Here is a 21,593-nt window from a genome sequence, read left to right as displayed (position 1 = left end):
TCCTATCAAGTTGTAATTCTCTTAGCCAATCACATCCCCAAAAGGCTGGTCCTTCTGTTTTTACTACATATAAGCTCAATATGGCTTGTTGGTTGTTGTATTGCACTGCTATGGATGTCATTCCCATAGGAGTTACCTTTTCTCCTGTATAAGTTCTTAGACGGATATCTGCAGGCTTCAGTTTTGTATCTTTGAAATATCGCTCAACTCATTTTGTGGAATGACTGAAATAGCTGAACCAGTGTATAATTCCATTTTAATTAATCTGCCATTCACTACTATTAATAATTTTCACACTGGAATTCCCAAGGCTACACAGTCCTGTGTCTCTCCCATTGTTATGAGTTTTCATGAATAGCATGTAGATTAGTACCCTTTTTGAATTGACTCTTTAGCTTTTCGTCTTCCATGAGCAGTCCATTTATTTTTGTCTGCCCAACATGCTCTTCGTACATGTCCTACTTTGTTGCATTTTGTTCAAGTTTCACCATTAAATCAGCATTTCTGTGGTGTATGTGAGCCTCTGCCTCAGCAGTAACGCAACTTGTTCAGCCAGGCTGTTTCATGTTTAGATATTCCAATTTTGTTTATGCTCACCTTCTTCCTGACCACAACTGAATTATATCTCTATCTGCTGTTTCCATTGATACAGTGATTTCAACTGATCTTTTAAATGTAGGTTGTGCTTCAGTAATGAGCCATTTCTGAATGCTTTTTTTTAAAAGATTCTACAAACTAAACAACTTCTCAGTGTACCACTAAATCCATTACTGAACTGACAATGCACAGACAATCTCTTCAATGAAATAGACTCCTCTTCTTTTTGATTCTACTTACAAAACCTAAAAGCGTTCAACAAAGACTTCAGCTGCAAATGTTCCTGCAATACTTTCACAACAGCAGCAAAACCCATTACTGCTGGTTTGGTTGGAGCACCCAAACTTCAAAGCAAACTGTATGCCTTTAAACCCAATGTACTCAGCAAAATTAGAACTCGCTTCTCATTTGCTGTTTCATTTGCTTAAAAATACTCTTCCAATAGCTCAGTATACATGAGGCAATTACCCATTATGTAACCAAACTCGTTAATCTTTCTGATGTAGCCAGCCACTTCTGCTATTTTTTATGATTGTTATCACCTGGCACTCACTCTTTTTGAACCCTGAATTCTTCTGTTTATGACATTTTATTTAAATCAATTTTTGTGCATAAGCTGGGCTGCGTTTTTTACTCGCTATGTTTTTCTTAGTTCGAATGTCTCGCTGCACTTTAACAGGTCAGTAGTCATCTTGGGATCATCCCCAAGGTCGTCTTTTGCAAGTTCAAAACATTAAACTAATTCAAAGGAAGACACGGGATTCCAAAATGTGAGTTTAACTTCGTGTTAGTTGAAGCAAGGTGTGTACGTATCACGTGGTAGCATGATGACGTATGTAATTAAAGTCTTTTACATATAACCTGTAATTAATTATTTAAACAAACAAGAATACTTAATCAACCAATATATATACAAGGTTACTCAAATATTACTTAAGGATTAAATGCACAACAGTATGGGAGGTCATTAATAACTAACTATTTTAGTATTCACCAGTGAGAGGGACCTAGACAAATGTGGGGTCAGTGTAGAACACACTAATGTACTGGAACATAAAGAGGTTAAGGAGGAGGATATGCTTGAACTTTTGCAAAACTTCAGGATAGATAATTCTCCAGGGCCGGATGAGATACACCCCAGGACAGAATTTGGATCCCCACTGGCCACAGTAGTACCAAATGATCAGAGGATGGCAAATGTTATTCCCTTGTTCAGTAAAGGTAATAGGGATAATCCTAGCAATTATAGACCTCATCTGTGGTGGACAAAGTATTGGAAAAGATTCTTAGACACAGGAATTATGAACATTTGGAGAAATATAGCCTGATTATGCTTAGTCAGCGTGGCTTTGTGAGGGTAGGTCATGCCTCGCAAGCCTGATAAACATTTTTTGAGGAAGTGACAAAACAAATACATGAAGAAGGAGCGGTGAATATGGATTTTATTAATGCATTTGACAAGGTTCCCCACGCTTATTCAGAAAGTCAGAAGGCATGGGATCCAGGGCGTCTTGGTTGTATAGATTTGGAATTGGCTTGTCCACAGAAGGTAGAGGGAGGTATAGATGGAGCATATTCTGCTTGGAGGTTGCTGATCAGTGGTGATCTGCAAGGATATGGAACCCCTGATGTTCTAGGACCCCTGCTCTTCGTAATTTTTATAAATGAATTGGATGAGGATGTGGAAGGGTGGGTTAGTAAGTTTGCAGATGTTGGTACTGTTATGGATGGTATAGAAGTTGTAACGGTTATAATGGGACATTGAGAGAATGCAGAGCTAGGCTAAGAAGTGACCGATGAAATTTAACCCATAAAAGTTTGAAGTGATACACTTTGGAAGGTTGAATTGGAAGGAAGAATGCAAGGTTAATGGCAGGATTCTTAGCAGTGAGGCGGAACAGAGGGATCTTGCTGTCCACATCCATAGATCCCTCAAAAACATCACCCAAGTTGATGGGGAGGTTAAGAAAGTATATGGTGTGGCGGCCTTTGTTAGTCAAGATATTGCATTCAAGAGCTACAATGTAATATAATGTTGTAGCTAAAATAACTTTGGCTACACTCCATTTGGTTTTGATCGTCTCAATATAAGAAGGATGTGGAAACTTTAGAGAGGGTGCAAAGGAGATTTACCAGAACGCTTCTTGGATAATAGAGCATGTCTTATGAGGAAAGGTTGAATGAGCAAGGGACCTTCTCTTTGGAGCAAAGGAGGGTGACAGGTGATGTGATAGAGGTGCATAAGATGATATTAATAGGTTGAGCAGCTAGTGCTTTTTGCCCCGTGTAGCAATGGCTAATATGAAAGGACAAACTTTTAAGGTGATTGGATGAAAGTATAGAGCAGATGTCAGAGGTAAGTTTATTTTACAACAGAGAGTGGTAAGTGCATGGAATACACTGCTGGGGTTGGTGGCAGATACATTCTGGACATTGATGTACCAAAAAGTCTCTTCAATGAAAGGAAGATGGAGGGTATGTGGCAGGAAAGGGTTAGATTCATCATGAAATTTAGAAGTTGCCAAAGGGCCTGTACTGTGCTGTATTTTTCTATGTTCTAAATTATCATCCACTGCAAACATTTTAACTTTATGCTCTCTATCAAATATATCCTGAGTTGTACATCTATCCAGAGAAATGTAGGTTCTCTGGTCCATCTATAAAGTTCATCATTCCTGATACTAACAAGTAATATTTCATCTAAATTTCAAACTTTGAAATATTTTCTTAAGCGTAATACTTAGAACTGAATGCAGTACCACATTTGCAACTAAATCAATTCATAATAGAGTTTAATAAAGGTTAAATATAATCCCTGTGTTTTCACACTCTGTAAATATACAGTGCCTATAAAAAAGTATTCACCCTACCCCCTTGGAAGTTTTCTTGGTTTATTGTTTTACAACATTAAATCACAGTGGATTTAATTTGGCAATTTTGACACTGATCAACAGAAAAAGACTCTTACATGTCAAAGTGAAAACAGATCTCTACAAAGTGATCTAAATTAGTTACAAAGATAAAACACAACATAATTGATTGCATAAGTGTTCATGCCCTTTATCTTCAAATTATCACTGGTGTAGCCAATTGGTTATAGAAGTCAAATAATTAGTTAAATAGAAATCACCATGTGCAGTGAAGGTGTTTCAATTGATTGTAGTAAAATACACCTGTATCTAGAAGGTCCAACTGCTGGTGAGTCAATATCCTGGCAAAAGCTACACCATGAAGACAAAAGAACACTCCAAGCAACTCTGCAAAAAGGTTATTGAAAAGCACAAGTCAGGAGATGGATACAAGAACATTTCCAAGTCACTGAATATCCCTTGAAGTACAGTTAAGTCAATCATTAAGAAATGGAAAGAATTTGGCACAGCTGTAAATCTGCCTAGAGCAGGCCGTCATCAAAACTGAGTGACCGTGCAAAAACAGGATTAGTGAGGGAGGCCACCAAGAGACCTATGACATCTCTGGAGGAGTTACAAGCTACAGTGGCTGAGGTGGGGGAAACTGTGCATACAACAACTGTTGCCTGGGCGCTTCACCAGTTGCAGCTTTATGGGAGAGTGGCAAAGGGAAAGCCACTGTTGGCAAAAAAAAACTCACATGGAATCTTGGCTAGTGTTTGCCAGAAGGCATGTGGGATACTCTGAAGTCAGCTGGAAAAAGGTTCTATGGTCTGATGAAATCAAAATCAAGCTTTTTGGCCATCAGACTAAATGCTATGTTTGGCGTAAGATAAACACTGCACATCATCAAAAACAAACCATCCCTACTGTGAAGCATGGTGGCAGCTGCATCATGCTGTGTGGATGTTTCACTGCGGCAGGCCCTGGAAGGCTTGTGAAGGTAGAAGGTAACATTAATGCAGCAAATCCTGGAAGAAAACCTGATACAGCCTGCAAGAGAACTGTGACTTGGGAGAAGATTTGTTTGCTAGCAAGACAATGAACCCAAGCATAAAGCCAAAGCTACACAGGAATAGCTTAAGAACAACAAAGTTAATGTCCTGGCGTGACCATCAGAGTCCAGACCTCAATCCAATTGAGAATTTGTGGCTAGACGTGAAAAGGGCTGTTCACTCACAATCCCCATGCAAGGCTGTAATTACTGCCAAAGGTGCATCTACTAAATATTGATTTGAAGGGAGTAAGTAATTATAGAATCAATTATTTTGTGTTTAATATTTGTAATAAAACCAATTTGTTAAACTAATTTCACTCTGACATGAAAGAATCTTTTCTGTTGATTAGTGTTAAAAATGCCAAAAGTGATTCAATGTTGTAAAACAATAAAACATGAAAACTTCCAAGGTGGGTGAATACTTTTAATCAGCATTGTATAGTTATAAATTTAACCATAGTAGAAAGTAGAAATTAACATTAGCTACAGTATATTATTTTACATACCTGACATCAGGACTGAACAATGCCATGCGTGATAAGTAAAGTCCAGCACCAGAAATTCCAAGTGAAATGAAAGTGAACAATGGAATCAACTAAAGTAATGAAATAAATCAATGTTATTTTTCTACATTAAGTGGAATAAAATGTTTAATCACAGTTTTGAATAAGTGATTAATATTTATACTGTTTAAAGCAATGCACTACTTTTAAAAATTATATAATTACAGTAAATAATAATTCATTTGGTGAGTGCTGATAGGGAAAATATCACTGTAATGAGCTGCAGCATTTGCAATGGTATTGTACTTTTGTACATACAAATTCAAAGCCCCATATATTTTTGGGAATCCAGTAATGTCTCTCTTTCAACTTACATTCTCTCCAAGTCACTGAATGTAGTGAGGCAATTGAGGGAAAGAGTTGCAATTTATGTGAATTATCTGTGGTGTAACTTACTTCTCAATTGGAACGTTGCACTCCAATAATATATGACACAAAAACATTCTGGAAATACTCAGCATTTCAGGCAGCTGCTGCTGAGAGAAGTACAGTCATTATTTCAGGTCGATAAAGTGTATTTGATTTCCTAATTCTGATGAAGGTTTAATCTATAGTGAAGTGAGAGAGGAACTGGGTCTATTTTCAGCTTTTTCTGTTTTATTTCAATTTTTCAGCATCTAGTTTTTTTGTTTTTCAATTACTGTAATCCCATGGTGATGATGATGTGCCTGCAGTCCAATTCCAGCCCACTGCACCGTTCTGTCCAGACCGTCTCAATGTGCAGTGAAGCACCAGTACTTGTTAATCCCATACCCACTTTGCAAAACGTAATTGATGGATGAGATCCCAAGCTGTTTGCTGTTGGCTGGCAGTAATCCTCCTGAAGGACATAAACTAATTCAACTTCACCAGCCTGGTTCCTCAAGCTGGGTCTTAATTAGCTAGACCCTATGGAGCATTGTCAGCCATTTAAGTCATAACCCCAAGCTCAAGAATCTGTTAGAATTCTTTGAGTACTGTACACATTCACAAGCTTTCAAAAATAGGAAAACTATTCAACATTAATTGAACTATTAAACTATTTAATTGCTTTTATTAAATTGTAAATAAAAGTTAACATAAAACAATGAAATGCAATTATCAACCCAATTAATTCAAAAACATTGTTCTGAAACTTGCTTTTCTATGGAAGCTGGAGGAACCTGGCACGCTGCCATTGGATTCCATAAGGAATCCATCACTACTGCACTGTCAAAAAGACAACAGAAAGGACTTCTCAGGAAGTTAGTCAGCTTCCTCTTCACATCACTTGGAAGTGTTCTAGATTGTCAAGCTAGCCCTTCCAACACTTCACAAAACTACTTCCTTTACTTCGTTTTCTTCTTTCAAGTATGATTCTGCTACGATTGGATCCTGTGATGGCGTGTCTTCGGGCCGATTGAGCAATCTGGCACTTCCTGTCTCCGAGGGAGTTCAATAAGGTTTGGTGCAGAGTGTGTAGCCTGGAAGCCAAGAAGCCTGGAGATGGGGTGCGGGCACGTGTTCGACTCCATTTCTCATTGATCGCAACAATTAAAGCATCGAACAAAATTGAAATCAGTGAGGACGAGAGGGAAAGGCAAGTGGATGTTCAGCGCCTTTTGCCTGCGTTTGACCAGTCTCTCTCTCCCTCCCTCTCACTCACTGCTGCCAGAGGGATGTGCCTGCATGTGCTTGTCCTCCCTCTCACTCTTGTTCGCTGCTCTGGAGGAAGGAGCCTGTGGTTGACTGGTCTCTCGCTCTCCATCTCCCTCTCACTTGATGCTGCCAGAGGAAGGCACCGGAGTCTTGGGTCTTGGGGAAGGTTTAATTGATGCGGCTTGTGAATTGGACTCCGTGGTTCATGTTATGTGTGTTTCTAGATACTCATTTTTATTGCTATATTGTGCAATTTTGATCAGAGTGGACTGGCTCTGTGGCCTGAAATCAGCAAACAACATAGCACAAAATTAAACTGAACTGAACTAAACTAAACATTCCTAGGCTGTTTCAATGACTTCATGGTTTGATGTTTTATATTCTGTGATTTTCACTCATTTTTTACCATTTGTGCAATTTGTATTTTTTTGTGCATTAGGCGTTTGATGTTTTCTGTGAACAGGTTCCATGGTGTTTCTTTGTTTCATGGCTGCCTGTAGGAAGGTGAATCCCAGGGCTGTATAATAATAATGTAGGTCGCATCCGGAATTTTTCCCGGTAGCGGACGACTTCCTCCCACGCCGTTCTGACGTAGTTGGAATTCGGGTACGAGGCAAGTTACAGCGGTGGTTTGCCATTGCCTTCTGCCGGGTGAGTTTTTTTCAAAGAGATCACCAGCTCTTAACCCCGCACGGATGAAAAGCGTGCCGGGGGGAGCCAGCTGGGTTTGAACTTCGGAAGCTCCACTCCGCAGTCCATCGCTGATGTCACGACGCCACCAGCCGGCTACAGGGCTGTATACTGCATACATACTTAAATAACAAATGTACTTTGAATCTTTGAATCTTCATATCATGTTCTCAATATTCATTGTTTAGTTATTTACTATCACTATTTCTTTCTTTTCGTATTTGCACAGTTTGTTGTCTTTTGCACACCGGTTGAATGCCCAAGTTGGTGCAGTCTTTCATTGATTCTATTATGGCTGTCATTCAATTATGGACTTATTTTGTATGCCTGCAAGAAAATGAATCTTGGGGTTGTATATGGTGACATATGCACTTTGATAATAAACTTACTTTGAATTTGGAAACCCATTCCGTTCCCTTGAAAATAGACATTTCCAGGGTTTTCTTCTCATTACGAATTATCATTCTTAGTCTCTTCTGAAAACTTCTCTACATCTTTTTCTTGATATTACAGTAACATTTCAATAATCCATTAATCTGGTAACTGGGAAATAGTGTTCGTGCAGCATTTGGCTGTGCTCCGTTGACACTGGCCGGAGCCCTGGTTCCTGCACAGCATTTTAATGCTGGGCTCCTCATTCCCATGTTCCTCTTTCGCTCACTAGGCCTTGGTTCCCATTCTTCCTCCAATTCAACATGGCCCCAATTTATTTTAATGACAATATACTTTACTCATAAAAAAATTAATTATGAGAATAAACTGTCCAATGCTTTTTCATTCTTACATTCATAGTCAATGCGTTAAGTAGTGTTTTGTTACATTCCTTACTGTCCCCACTCATGTGGCCTCCTAAGGTGGTACACTACTGCAATAATTGGCTCCAACTGGCCCCTTCCCATCCAGAAGCAGAAGAACCCTACACTGTATTCCTTCCTCACCAAGACCTTATGCTGGCTGCACCATATCTCGATGTGACCCTCAGCGCAAATTCCTGTAGCTGGGAATGTGCTAGTCAGTAACATTCCTCTAGGCTGGCAGACCTAAGGCATTTTTCAGCATGTTGATGATCCTCCAGCAGCACTTTATGACCACCTCTGAGTGTGTCACTGGGAACTGCCCGTAGAAGGGAGAGTTCTCTGTCACACATCTGCTCGTGAAGGCTCCATTTGCCATTCTTCCACTCAACTCACAGGTACCCATGCTCTTTTTAAACTGACTAAGGTGCAGTTGCTCATGCACTCCTTAAGCATATTAGGGTTTATTGGGAAATTTATTATACTATTCACATCTAAATATTATGAATTAAAAGTAGTCTGGGGTATCATTAGTCCAGAAAATGAGCACTAACGAAGTCTCATGTGGGATTATCAGAATTGTACTGTACTGATATGGCAAGGGTTCAAGAACCTAAGTGAATAGATCAAGTAACTATGTGTCTCCTTAACCAACCAGATTGAAGAACAAATAATGAGACGCTATCTGTCCAAGGAAATGATAGAATATTTAGTTCAATATAAGTAATATACAGTGGAATAGCAGGGGAAATAAGAGATAAATAATGGAAAGTCGAAAAGAATTATTTTAACATTTTCTTGATTTTATAAACCATATGAATAACAAAAATCTAGTAGAATTCCACACTGAGTTGCATTGCCAAAGTTGTTTGGCAATTATTAAGATATATTATCCTTTGTCTCTTATCACTGCCCCAAAAAGCCTTTGCTAAGCCTAGTTCTGTTGAAAGATTTGAGACCTGAATTACAGTAACTGTCAAATTAATTTCCAACTGCTGTGAACTAACCTATGGTTTTTCCAAACCTTTTTGATTGTGTTCTTGATCATCTCTCCTTACACTCACAGAATATGTTAGCATCTGCCCTTTTGTTAGTATGTAAAGAGGAATGAAATTATTTTCAATGTTGCTATTCCTGACATAGAATAAAACAAATATACCAATCTGCAGATAGAAACACAAGAGACTGACGATGCTAAAATCTGAAGCAACACACAAGATAATGGAGGAACTCAGCAGGTCAGGCAAAATCCACAGAGGGAGATGGACTGTTGATATGTTGGATTGAGATGGGTCAATGTACAACTGGGTTGAGCTCTCAGATGATATATGCTTTCCTGTCTTAAACTCTTGTAAAGGATATGAAGTATAAGGGAAAATTGTACTGTAAAGAGGGAGGTGGAGAGTGCAGATAAAGAAAATTGTTGCCTGAAATTTGCAGCAGCAGTACAATGCTTTGTGTGATAACAGAGGGGAAAAAATTGAATTACAGTAAGCCTATATATTAAATGGTTAAATTAAGTAAATAGTGCAAAAATAAAAACAAATTATTAAAAAATTGTGAGGTAGTGTTCATGGGTCCAATGTCCAGTCAGATATCAGATAGCAAGGGAAAGAAACTGTTCCTAAATCGTTGAGTGTGTGCCTTTAGGCTCCTGTACCTCCTTTCTGATGGTAGCAATGAGAACAGGGTACGTCCCCAGTGATGGACAGAACCTGTTGTTTATGTTGTTTCACATTGTAAAACAGATTTGGGAGTAAATTTATATTCAGAGTACTGTAGCAATTCTAGTTAGGACTTAAAATCTAATCCTCTTGCCTCAACAAAAATGAGGTATCAACTTCTTAGTGAGTCTTAATTCCAAATGTACTGTGGCTGATTTGGCAGGATGAACATGTCTATCTCATGTGAACATAAAATGTTCTAAACTTGAAACAATGCAATGCATAGATTTAGTATTTAGAGTATACTGATGACCAGTAAGTATGAAAGGTGCATAGGATTCATGATCACTTAAGTAGGTTAAAGGCAGTCTATATGCTGCTCTTTCAAGTGTTTTTGTCTATATTCTACAGGGCACTCAACAGGCTTTAAATGTTTCAGAAAGGATAGAGAGGGAGGCAAAAGAGGTGGGGCGTGGCACTGTTGATCAGAGATAGTGTGAAGGCTGCAGAAAAGGAGGAAGTCATAGAGGGATTGTCTACGGAGTGTCTGTGGGTGGAGGTTAGGAACAGGAAGGGGTCAATAACTCTACTGAATGTTTTTTACAGACCACCCAATAGAAACAGGGACATCAAGGAGCAGATAGGGAGACAGATTCTGGAAAGGAATAATAATAACAGGGTTGTTATGGTGGGAGATTTTAATTTCCCAAATATTCATTGGCATCTCCCTAGAGCGAGGGGTTTAGATGGGGTAAGAGTTTGCTAGGTGTGTTCAGGAAGGTTTCTTGACACAATATATAGATAAGTCTACAAGAGGAGAGGCTGTACTTGATCTGTTATCGGGAAATGAACCTGGTCAGGTATCAGGTCTCTCAGTGGGAGAGCATTTTGGAGATAGTGATCACAATTCGATCTCCTTTACCATAGCATTGGAGAGGGATAGGAACAGACAAGTTAGGGAAACATTTAATTGGAGTAAGGGGAAGTTTGAGGTTATCAGGCAGGAACTTGGAAGCATAAATTGGAAACAGATGTTCTCAGGGAGTACAGAAGAAATGTGGCAAATGTTCAGGGGATATTTGCGTGGAGTTCTGAGTAGGTACTTTCCAATGAGACATGGAAAGAATGGTAGGGTACAAGATCCGTGGTGTACAAAGGCTGTTGTAAATCTAGTCAAGAAAAGAAGAGCTTACAAAAGGTCAAAAAACTAGGTAATGATAGGAATCTGGAAGATTATAAGGCAGCAGGAAGGAGTTTAAGAATGAAATTAGGAGAGCCAGAAGGGGCCATGAGAAGGCCTTAGAGGACAAGATTAAGGGAAAACCCAAAGGCATTATACAGGTATGTGAAGAGGAAGAGGATAAGATATGAGAAAATAGGACCAATCAAGTGTGACAGTGGAAAAGTTTGTACGGAACCGGAGGAAATAGCGGAGGTATTTAATGAATACTTTGCTTCAGTATTCACTAGGAAAAGGATCTTGGCGATTGTGCGGATGACTTGCAGTGGACTGAAAAGCTTGAGCATGTAGATATTAAGGAAGAGAATGTGCTGGAGCTTTTGGAAAGCATCAAGTTGGATAAGTCACCGGGACCAGACAGGATGTACTCCAGACTACTGTGAGAAGCAAGGGAGGAGATTGCTGAGCCTCTGGCAATGATCCTTGCATCATCAATGAGGACGGGAGAGGTTCTGGAGGATTGGAGGGTTGCGGATAGAAACATAGAAAATAGGTGCAGGAGTAGGCTATTTGGCCCTTCGAGCCTGCACCGCCATTTATTATGATCATGGCTGATCATCCAACTCAGAACACCGCCCCAGCCTTCCCTCCATACCCCCTGACCCCCGTAGCCACAAGGGCCATATCTAACTCCCTCTTAAATATAGCCAATGAACTGGCCTCAACTGTTTCCTGTGGCAGAGAATTCCACAGATTCACCACTCTCTGTGTGAAGAAGTTTTTCCTAATCTTGGTCCTAAAAGGCTTCCCCTCTATCCTCAAACTGTGACCCCTCGTTCTGGACTTCCCCAACATCGGGAACAATCTTCCTGCATCTAGCCTGTCCAATCCCTTTAGGATTTTATACGTTTCAATCAGATCCCCCCTCAATCTTCTAAATTCCAACGAGTACAAGCCCAGTTCATCCAGTCTTTCTTCATATGAAAGTCCTGCCATCCCAGGAATCAATCTGGTGAACCTTCTCTGTACTCCCTCTATGGCAAGGATGTCTTTCCTCAGATTAGGGGACCAAAACTGCACACAATACTCCAGGTGTGGTCTCACCAAGGCCTTGTACAACTGCAGTAGTACCTCCCTGCTCCTGTACTCAAATCCTCTCGCTATAAATGCCAGCATACCATTCGCCTTTTTCACCGCCTGCTGTACCTGCATGCCCACTTTCAATGACTGGTGTATAATGACACCCAGGTCTCATTGCACCTCCCCTTTTCCTAATCGGCCACCGTTCAGATAATAATCTGTTTTCCTATTTTTGCCACCAAAGTGGATAACTTCACATTTATCCACATTAAATTGCATCTGCCATGAATTTGCCCACTCACCCAACCTATCCAACTCACCCTGCATCCTCTTAGCATCCTCCTCACAGCTAACACTGCCACCCAGCTTTGTGTCATCCGCAAACTTGGAGATGCTGCATTTAATTCCCTCATCCAAGTCACTAATATATATTGTAAACAACTGTGGTCCCAGCACTGAGCCTTGCGGTACCCCACTAGTCACCGCCTGCCATTCTGAAAAGGTCCCGCTTATTCCCACTCTTTGCTTCCTGTCTGCTAACCAACTCTCCACCCACACCAATACCTTACCCCCAATACCGTGTGCTTTAAGTTTGCACACTAATCTCCTGTGTGGGACCTTGTCAAAAGCCTTCTGAAAATCCAAATATACCACATCCACTGGTTCTCCCCTATCCACTCTACTAGTTACATCCTCAAAAAATTCTATGAGATTCATCAGACATGATTTTCCTTTCACAAATCCATGCTGACTTTGTCCGATTATTTCACCGCTTTCCAAATGTGCTGTTATCACATCCTTGATAACTGACTCCAGCAGTTTCCCCACCACCGACGTTAGGCTAACCGGTCTATAATTCCCCGGTTTCTCTCTCCCGCCTTTTTTAAAAAGTGGAGTTACATTAGCCACCCTCCAATCCTCAGGAACTAGTCCAGAATCTAACAAGTTTTGAAAAATTATCACTAATGCATCCACTATTTCTTGGGCTACTGCCTTAAGCACCCTGGGATGCAGACCATCTGGCCCTGGGGATTTATCTGCCTTCGATCCCTTCAATTTACCTAACACCACTTCCCTACTAACATGTATTTCGCTCAGTTCCTCCATCTCACTGGACCCTCTGTCCCCTACTATTTCTGGAAGATTATTTATGTCCTCCTTAGTGAAGACAGAACCAAAGTAATTATTCAATTGGTCTGCCATGTCCTTGCTCCCCATAATCAATTCACCTGTTTCTGCCTGCAGGGGACCTACATTTGTCTTTACCAGTCTTTTCCTTTTTACATATCTATAAAAGCTTTTACAGTCAGTTTTTATGTTGCCTGCCAGTTTTCTCTCATAATCCTTTTTCCCCTTCCTAATTAAGCCCTTTGTCCTCTTCTGCTGAACTCTGAATTTCTCCCAGTCCTCAGGTGAGCCACTTTCTCTGGCTAATTTGTATGCTTCTTCTTTGGAATTGATACTATCCCTAATTTCTCTTGTCAGCCACGGGTGCACTACCTTCCTTGATTTATTCTTTTGCCAAACTGGGATGAACATTTGTTGCAGTTCATCCATGCAACCTTTAAATGCTTGCCATTGCATATCCACCGTCAATCCTTTAAGTGTCATTTGCCAGTCTATCTTAGCTAATTCACGTCTCATACCTTCAAAGTTACCCCTCTTTAAGTTCAGAACCTTTGTTTCTGAATTAACTATGTCACTCTCCATCTTAATGAAGAATTCCACCATATTATGGTCACCCTTACCCAAGGGGCCTCTCACGACAAGATTGCTAATTAACCCTTCCTCATTGCTCAAAACCCAGTCCAGAATATCCTGCTCTCTAGTCGGTTCCTCGACATGTTGGTTCAAAAAACCATCCCACATACATTCCAAGAAATCCTCTTCCTCAGCACCTTTACCAATTTGGTTCACCCAATCTACATGTAGATTGAAGTCACCCATTATAACTGCTGTTCCTTTATTGCACACATTTCTAATTTCCTGTTTAATACCATCTCCGACCTCACTACTACTGTTAGGTGGCCTGTACACAACTCCCACCAGCGTCTTCTGCCCCTTAGTGTTACGCAGCTCTACCCATATCGATTCCACATCTGCCCGGCTTATGTCCTTCCTTTCTATTGTGTTAATCTCTTCTTTAACCAGCAACGCCACCCCACCTCCCCTTCCTTCATGTCTATCCCTCCTGAATATTGAATATCCCTGAACGTTGAGCTCCCATCCCTGGTCACCCTGGAGCCATGTCTCTGTGATCCCAACTATATCATAATCATTAATAACAATCTGCCCTTTCAATTCATCCACCTTATTACGAATGCTCCTTGCATTGACACACAAAGCCTTCAGGCACTCTTTTACAACTCTCTTAGCCCTTATACAATTATGCTGAAAAGTGGCCCTTTTTAATGCTTGCCCTGGATTTGTCGGCCTGCCACTTTTACTTTTCTCCATAGTACTTTTTGTTTCTACCCTCACTTTACACCCCTCTGCCTCTCTGCACTGGTTCCCATCCCCCTGTAGTGAACTAACCTCCTCACGCCTAGCCTCTTTAATTTGATTCCCACCCCCCAACCATTCTAGTTTAAAGTCACCTCAGTAGCCCCCGCTAATCTCCCTGCCAGGATATTGGTCCCCCTAGGATTCAAGTGCAACCCGTCCTTTTTGTACAGGTCACGCCTGCGCCAAAAGAGGTCCCAATGATCCAAAAACTTGAATCCCTGCCCCCTGCTCCAATCCCTCAGCCACGCATTTATCCTCCACCTCATCGCATTCCTACTCTCACTGTCGCGTGGCACAGGCAGTAATCCCGAGATTACTACCTTTGCGGTCCCTTTTCTCAACTCCCTTAAGGGATGTTGTTCCCTTATTCAAGAAAGGGAGTAGGGATAGCCCAGGAAATTATAGGCCAGTGAGTCTTACTTCAGTGGATGGTAAATTGATGGAGAAGATCCTGAGAGGCAGGACTAATGAACATTTGGAGAGGCATAATGTGATTAGGAATAGCCAGCATGGCTTTATCAAAGGCAGGTTGTGCCTTATGAGCCTGATTGAATTTTTTGAGGATGTGACTAAACACATTGATGAAGGTAGAGCCGTAGAGCCGTAGATGTAGTGTAAATTTTTTAAGGATGTGACTAAACACATTGATGAAGGTAGAGCCGTAGAGCCGTAGATGTAGTGTATATGGATTTTGGCAAGGCATTTGATAAGGTACCCACGCAAGGCTTATTGAGAAAAGTAAGGGATCCAAGGGGACATTGCTTTGTGGATCCAGAACTGGCTTGCCCACAGGAAGCAAAGAGTGGTTGTAGATGGGTCATATTCTGCATGGAGTCCAGTGACCAGAGGTGTGCCTCACGGATCTGTTCTGGGACCCCTGATCTTTGTGATATTTATAAATAACCTGGATAAGGAAGTGGAGGGATGGGTTAGTAAATTTGCAGATGACACAAAGGTTGGGGGTGTTGTGGATAGTGTGGAGAGCTGTCAGAGGTTACAACAGGACATGGATAGGATGCAAAACTGGGCTGAGAAGTGGCAAATGGAGTTTAGCCCAGATAAGTGTGAGGTGGTTCATTTTGGCTGGTCAAATATGATGGCAGAATATAGCATTAATGGTAAGACTCTTGGCAGTGTGGAGGATCAAAGGGATCCTAGGGACTGAGTCCATAGAACACCCAAAGCTGCTACGCAGATTGACTGTATATGGTGCATTAGCCTTCATCAACTGTGGGATTGAGTTTAAGAGCCGAGAGGTAATGTTGCAGCTATATAGGACCCTAGTCAGACCCCACTTGGAGTACTGTGCTCAGTTCTGGTTGCCTCACTACAGGAAGGACGTGGAAACTATAGAAAGGGTGCAGAGGAGATTTACAAGCATGTTGCCTGGATTGGGGAGCATGACTTATGAGAGTAGGTTGAGTGAACTCAGCCTTCTCTCCTTGTAGTGACGGAGGATGAGAGGTGACCTGATAGAGGTGTTTAAGATAATGAGAGGCATTGATCGTGTGGATAGTCAGAGGCTTTTTCCCAGGGCTGAAATGGCTAGCACGAGAGGGCATAGTTTTAAGGGTCTTGGAAGTAGGTACAGAAGAGATGTCAGGGGTAAGTTTTTTTATGCAGAGAGTGGTGAGTGCGTGGAATGGGCTGCCGGCAGCAGTGGTGGAAGCGGAAATGATAGGGTCTTTTAAGAGACTCTTGGATGGATACTTGAGCTTTGTAAAATAGAGGGCTATGGGTAAAGCCTAGACAGTTCTAAGGTAGGGACATGTTCGGCACAGCTTTGTGGGCCGAAGGGCCTGTATTGTGCTGTATGTTTTCTATGCTTCTGTGTTTCTAACAGTTCAATCAGTCTCACTCAATTTGGGATGTCCTTCTGTTTTACTGATATCAGCAATGTCTTCAAAGCAAAGTCTAATTTTAGTCTGATACACAGATCACTGCTGACATAGAATTTGCTGTAGAAGGGGCATTTGCAGCCCTAGACCTGACTTAGATGTCTTTCATGCACTTTAACTCCCATTATTTTTGTGCATCAAATAGTTGTAAAAGCAACTCTATATTGGAACTTCACAGAATGATTGGATCATGGTAGTGATAGGGGACTCGATAGTTAGAGGTGCAGATAGGAGGTTCTGTGGTCGTGACAGAGAATCCAGGATGGTTTGTTGCCTCCCGGGTGCCAGGGTCAAGGATGTCTCTGATCGCTTGCCTGACATTCTGAAGTGGGAGGGTGATCAGCAAGATGTCGTGGTGCACACCGGTACCAATGACATAGCAAGGAAGAGTGAGGAGGTCCTGGAGAGTGAGTATAGAGAGCTTGGTAGGAAGTTGAAAAGCAGGACCTCGAGGGTGGTAATCTCAGGATTGCTACTTGTGCTACGTGCCAGTGAGGGTAGGAATAGAATGCTCTGGAGGATGAACAAATGGCTGAGGAACTGGTGTAGGGGGCAGGGTTTCAGATTTCAGGATTATTGGGACCTCTTCTGGGGCAGGTGGGACCTGTACAAGAGAGACGGGTTACACTTGAACTACAGGGGGACCAATATCCTTTCAGGGAGGTTTGTTAGTGCTATTGGAGAGGCTTTAAACTAGATTTGCAGGGGGATGGGAACCAGAGTGCCAGAGCTGACAGTGTGGCTGGGGTGAAAATAAATGATGTTAAAAGTTCAAGCAAATCCGCTAATAGAAAGGTTGTGAGTGGTGGTAAAAATCTTCTGAGGTGTATATATTTCAATGCTAGGAGTATTGCGGGGAAGGCAGATGAGTTGAGGGTGTGGATTGACACGTGGAATTATGACGTTATAGCAATTAGTGAAACTTGGCTACAGGACGGGCAGGACTGGCAACTTAATATTCCAGGGTTCCGATGTTTCAGATGTGATCGAGGCAGAGGAATGAAAGGTGGGGGAGTAGCATTGCTTGTTAGGGAAAATATTACAGCAGTGCTCAGGCAGGACAGATTAGAGAGCTTGTCTACTGAGTCCTTATGGGTGGAGCTGAGAAACAGGAAAGGTATGGCCACATTAGTGGGATTGTATTACAGACCACCCAATAGTCAATGAGAATTGGAAGAGCAAATCTGCAGAGAGATAGCAGGCAACTGCAGAAAACATAAAGTTGTGGTGTTAGGGGATTTTAATTTTCCATATCTTGATTGGGACTCCCATACTGTTAGGGATCTAGATGGTTTAGAGTTTGTAAAATGTGTTCAGTAAAGTTTTCTAAATCAATACATAGAGGGACCAACTAGAGGGGATGCAATATTGGATCTCCTGTTAGGAAACGAGTTAGGACAAGTGACAGGAGTCTGTGTAGGGGAGCACTTTGGTTCCAGTGATCATAACACCATTAGTTTCAACTTGATCATGGACAAGGATAGATCTGGTCCTGGGGTCGAGGTTCTGAACTGGAAGAAGGCCAAATTTGAAGAAATGAGAAAGGATCTAAAAAGTGTGGATTGGGACAGGTTGTTCTCTGGCAAAGGTGTGATCAGTAGGTGGGAAGCCTTCAAAGGAGAAGTTTTGAGAGTGCAGAGTTTGTATGTTCCTGTCAGGATTAAAGGCAAAGTGAATAGGAATTAGGAACCTTGGTTCTCAAGGGATATTGCAACTCTGATAAAGAAGAAGAGGGAGTTGTATGAAATGTATAGGAAACAGGGAGTAAATAAGGTGCTTGAGGAGTATAAGAAGTGCAAGAAAATACTTAAGAAAGAAATCAGGAGGGCTAAAAGAAGACATGAGGTTGCCTTGGCAGTCAAAGTGAAGGATAATCCAAAGAGCTTTTACAGGTATATTAAGAGCAAAAGGATTGTAAGGGATAAAATTGGTCCTCTTGAAGATCAGAGTGGTCGGCTATGTGCGGAACCAAAGGAAATGGGGGAATCTTAAATAGTTTTTTGCATCTGTATTTACTAAGCAAACTGGTATGAAGTCTATGGAGTTAAGGGAAACGAGTAGTGAGATCATGGAAACTGTACGGATTGAAAAGGAGGAGGTGCTTGCTGTCTTGAGGAAAATTAAAGTGGATAAATCCCTCGGACCTGACAGAGTGTTCCCTCGGACCTTGAAGGAGACTAGTGTTGAAATTGCAGGGGTCCAGGCAGAAATATTTAAAATGTCGCTGTCTACAGGTGAGGTGCCAGAGGATTGGAGAGTGGCTCATGTTGTTCCGTTGTTTAAAAAAGGATCGAAAAGTAATCCGGGAAATTATAGGCCGGTAAATTTAACGTCGGTAATAGGTAAGTTATTGGAGGGAGTACTAAGAGACAGAATCTACAAGCATTTGGATAGACAGGGACTTATTAGGGAGAGTCAACATGGCTTTGTGCGTGGTAGGTCATGTTTGACCAATCTCTTGGAGTTTTTCGATGCGGTTACCAGGAAAGTGGATGAAGGGAAGGCAGTGGATAATGTCTACATGGACTTCAGTAAGGCCTTTGACAAGGTCCCGCATGGGAGGTTAGTTAGGAAAATTCAGTCGCTAGGTATACATGGAGAGGTGGTAAATTGGATTAGACATTGGCTCGATGGTAGAAGCCACAGAGTGGTAGTAGAGAATTGCTTCTCCGAGTGGAGGCCTGTGACTAGTGGTGTGCCACAGGGATCAGTGCTGGGTCCATTGTTATTTGTCATCTATATCAATGATCTGGATGATAATGTGGTAAATTGGTTCAGCAAATTTGCTGATGATACAAAGATTGGAGGTGTAGTAGACAGTGAGGAAGGTTTTCAGAGCCTGCAGAGGGACTTGGACCAGCTGGAAAAATGGGCTGAAAAATGGCAGATGGAGTTTAATACAGACAGGTGTGAGGTATTGCATGTTGGAAGGACAAACCAAGGTAGAACATACAGGGTTAATGGTAAGGCACTGAGGAGTGCAGTAGAACAGAGGGATCTGGGAATACAGATACAAAATTCCCTAAAAGTGGCGTCACAGATACATAGGGTCGTAAAGAGAACTTTTGGTACATTGGCCTTTATTAATCGAAGTATTGAGTATAAGAGCTGGAATGTTATGATGAGGTTGTATAAGGCATTGGTGAGGCCGAATCTCGAGTATTGTGTTCAGTTTTGGTCACCAAATTACAGGAAGGATATAAATAAGGTTGAAAGAGTGCAGAGAAGGTTTACAAGGATGTTGCCGGGACTTGAGAAACTCAGTTACAGAGAAAGGTTGAATAGGTTAGGACTTTATTCCCTGGAGCCTACGTAGAAGAATGAGGGGAGATTTGATAGAGGTATATAAAATTATGATGGGTATAGATAGAGTGAATGCAAGCAGGCTTTTTCCACTGAGGCAAGGGGAGAAAAAAACCAGAGGACATGGGTTAAGGGTGAGGGGGGAAAAGTTTAAAGGGAACATTAGCAGGGGCTTCTTCACACAGAGGGTGGTGGGAGTATGGAATGAGCTGCCAGACGAGGTGGTGAATGCAGGTTCTTTTTTAACATTTAAGAATAAATTGGACAGATACACGGATGGGAGGTGTATGGAGGGATATGGTCCGTGTGCAGGTCAGTGGGACTAGGCAGAAAATGGTTCGTCACAGCCAAGAAGGGCCAAAAGGCCTGTTTCTGTGCTGTAGTTTTTCTATGGTTTCTATCACTAATGTGTGAAAGGATAACAAAGAGAGGGAATATAGATAAATGAAACAGAATGATTAAAGTCAAAGTAGATACTGAAACCAAACCGAAGAGGGGTAGAATGATTGGAATAAGCGAGAAAAACAAGCCCAATTTAAAAAAAGCTTTTAAGAACATATGAGTAAGGAGAAGGAAAATATCACTCAGCCCGTCAGGTCTGTTTTACTATTCAGTAAGATTTGATCTTCCAATCCATATTCCTGCCTAGTCACAGTAATCTTTAGTTACGATGAATCTACCTTAAAAATAAATTATTCTTCATTGTACCTGTTGAGAAAGAGAATTGCAAAATCTCATGACACTCATCAGAGGAATAAAAATTGCCTATCACTGCCTTAAATGAGCAGGCTTATATTTTTAAGCAGTGAACATGAGTTTTAGACTCACCGGAAGAAAGTGCCATCCTTCACACATCCATGCTATTAAGATCCTGATCTGAAAGGTTTCAATTCTCTTTCTTCCAAGCTCCAATGGGTATATCCTTCCTGAAATTGTAGGACAACCCACCCATTTGCAGGTCCCAGTTTTGCAAAATTATTTTGAACTAGAACCAAACATGGAGCAGTACAGAACAGGAACAGGCCCTTTGACCCACAATATCTGCACTGAACATGATGCTGAATTAAACAAAAACACTCTTCCACCTGTACATGATCCATATCCTTCCAAACACTCTTGTATTTAGGTGTCTATCTAACAGCCTTTTTCATATCTACTTTCACCACGACACCACAGACATCCCACCTGTCCTGGAACTTCTGGGAGTCTCCCGCATATTAATAGTGGCTCCCTGATGCCCGCAAATTATATACAATATCACGGAAATCAATTTTTTTGGAGAGCAAGCAAGAGAGAGCGCGTGCGCGTAGGCAAGCGAGCGAGAGAGAGAGCAAGCGATCACGAGAGAGAGAGAGAGAGAGAGAGAACGCGCGAGCAATAGCGCGCCATGGCAGAGTGTTCCAAAAATATATAAAACGTACATCATCCCAGACTACACTAAAGTGTACCCCTGCCTAATAGGGGTCAAAATAATGACAGTGTTGCTCACTACACTGTTTGCATCAGTGACTTTTCTATTGCCCATGGTGGGTTAAGACTGTAAAAGACATGTTGAAGTGAGTTTAACAGGTGTCATTCGTTCATTAGCATAGCTAACGTTATTTAAACTAGCTGGCCAGCTGCTAAGGGGCTACTCTATTGCAGACATCCCACCTCTCCCGGAAGTCTCCCACAAATTGATGGTGCTACCTCCCCGAAATGAGTTTTTGGAGGGTGGGATGTCTGACACCAAGCTGCTCATTCCAGGCACCTATCACACACTCAGTGTCAAAACAAATTTGTCTCGCACATCTCCT

General features: G+C 41.5%; 1 protein-coding gene across 1 annotated transcript in view; it reads right to left on the bottom strand.

Moving 5' to 3' along the window:
* Positions 1 to 21,593, bottom strand: part of LOC140194722 (cytochrome c oxidase subunit NDUFA4-like) — a 67,623-nt gene that overhangs the window by 17,894 nt on the left and 28,136 nt on the right. Inside the window, exon 3 of the mRNA XM_072251982.1 lies at positions 5,010 to 5,098. Coding sequence (XP_072108083.1) covers positions 5,010 to 5,098 — 89 coding nt within the window. The remainder of the gene's footprint in view (positions 1 to 5,009; positions 5,099 to 21,593) is intronic.

The sequence above is a fragment of the Mobula birostris genome, chromosome 3 (assembly GCF_030028105.1).
Source record: "Mobula birostris isolate sMobBir1 chromosome 3, sMobBir1.hap1, whole genome shotgun sequence".
NCBI classification, from domain to species: Eukaryota; Metazoa; Chordata; class Chondrichthyes; order Myliobatiformes; family Myliobatidae; genus Mobula; species Mobula birostris.
Note: the sequence above shows the minus strand (reverse complement) of the source record. Positions and strands in the feature narration are given on the sequence as shown.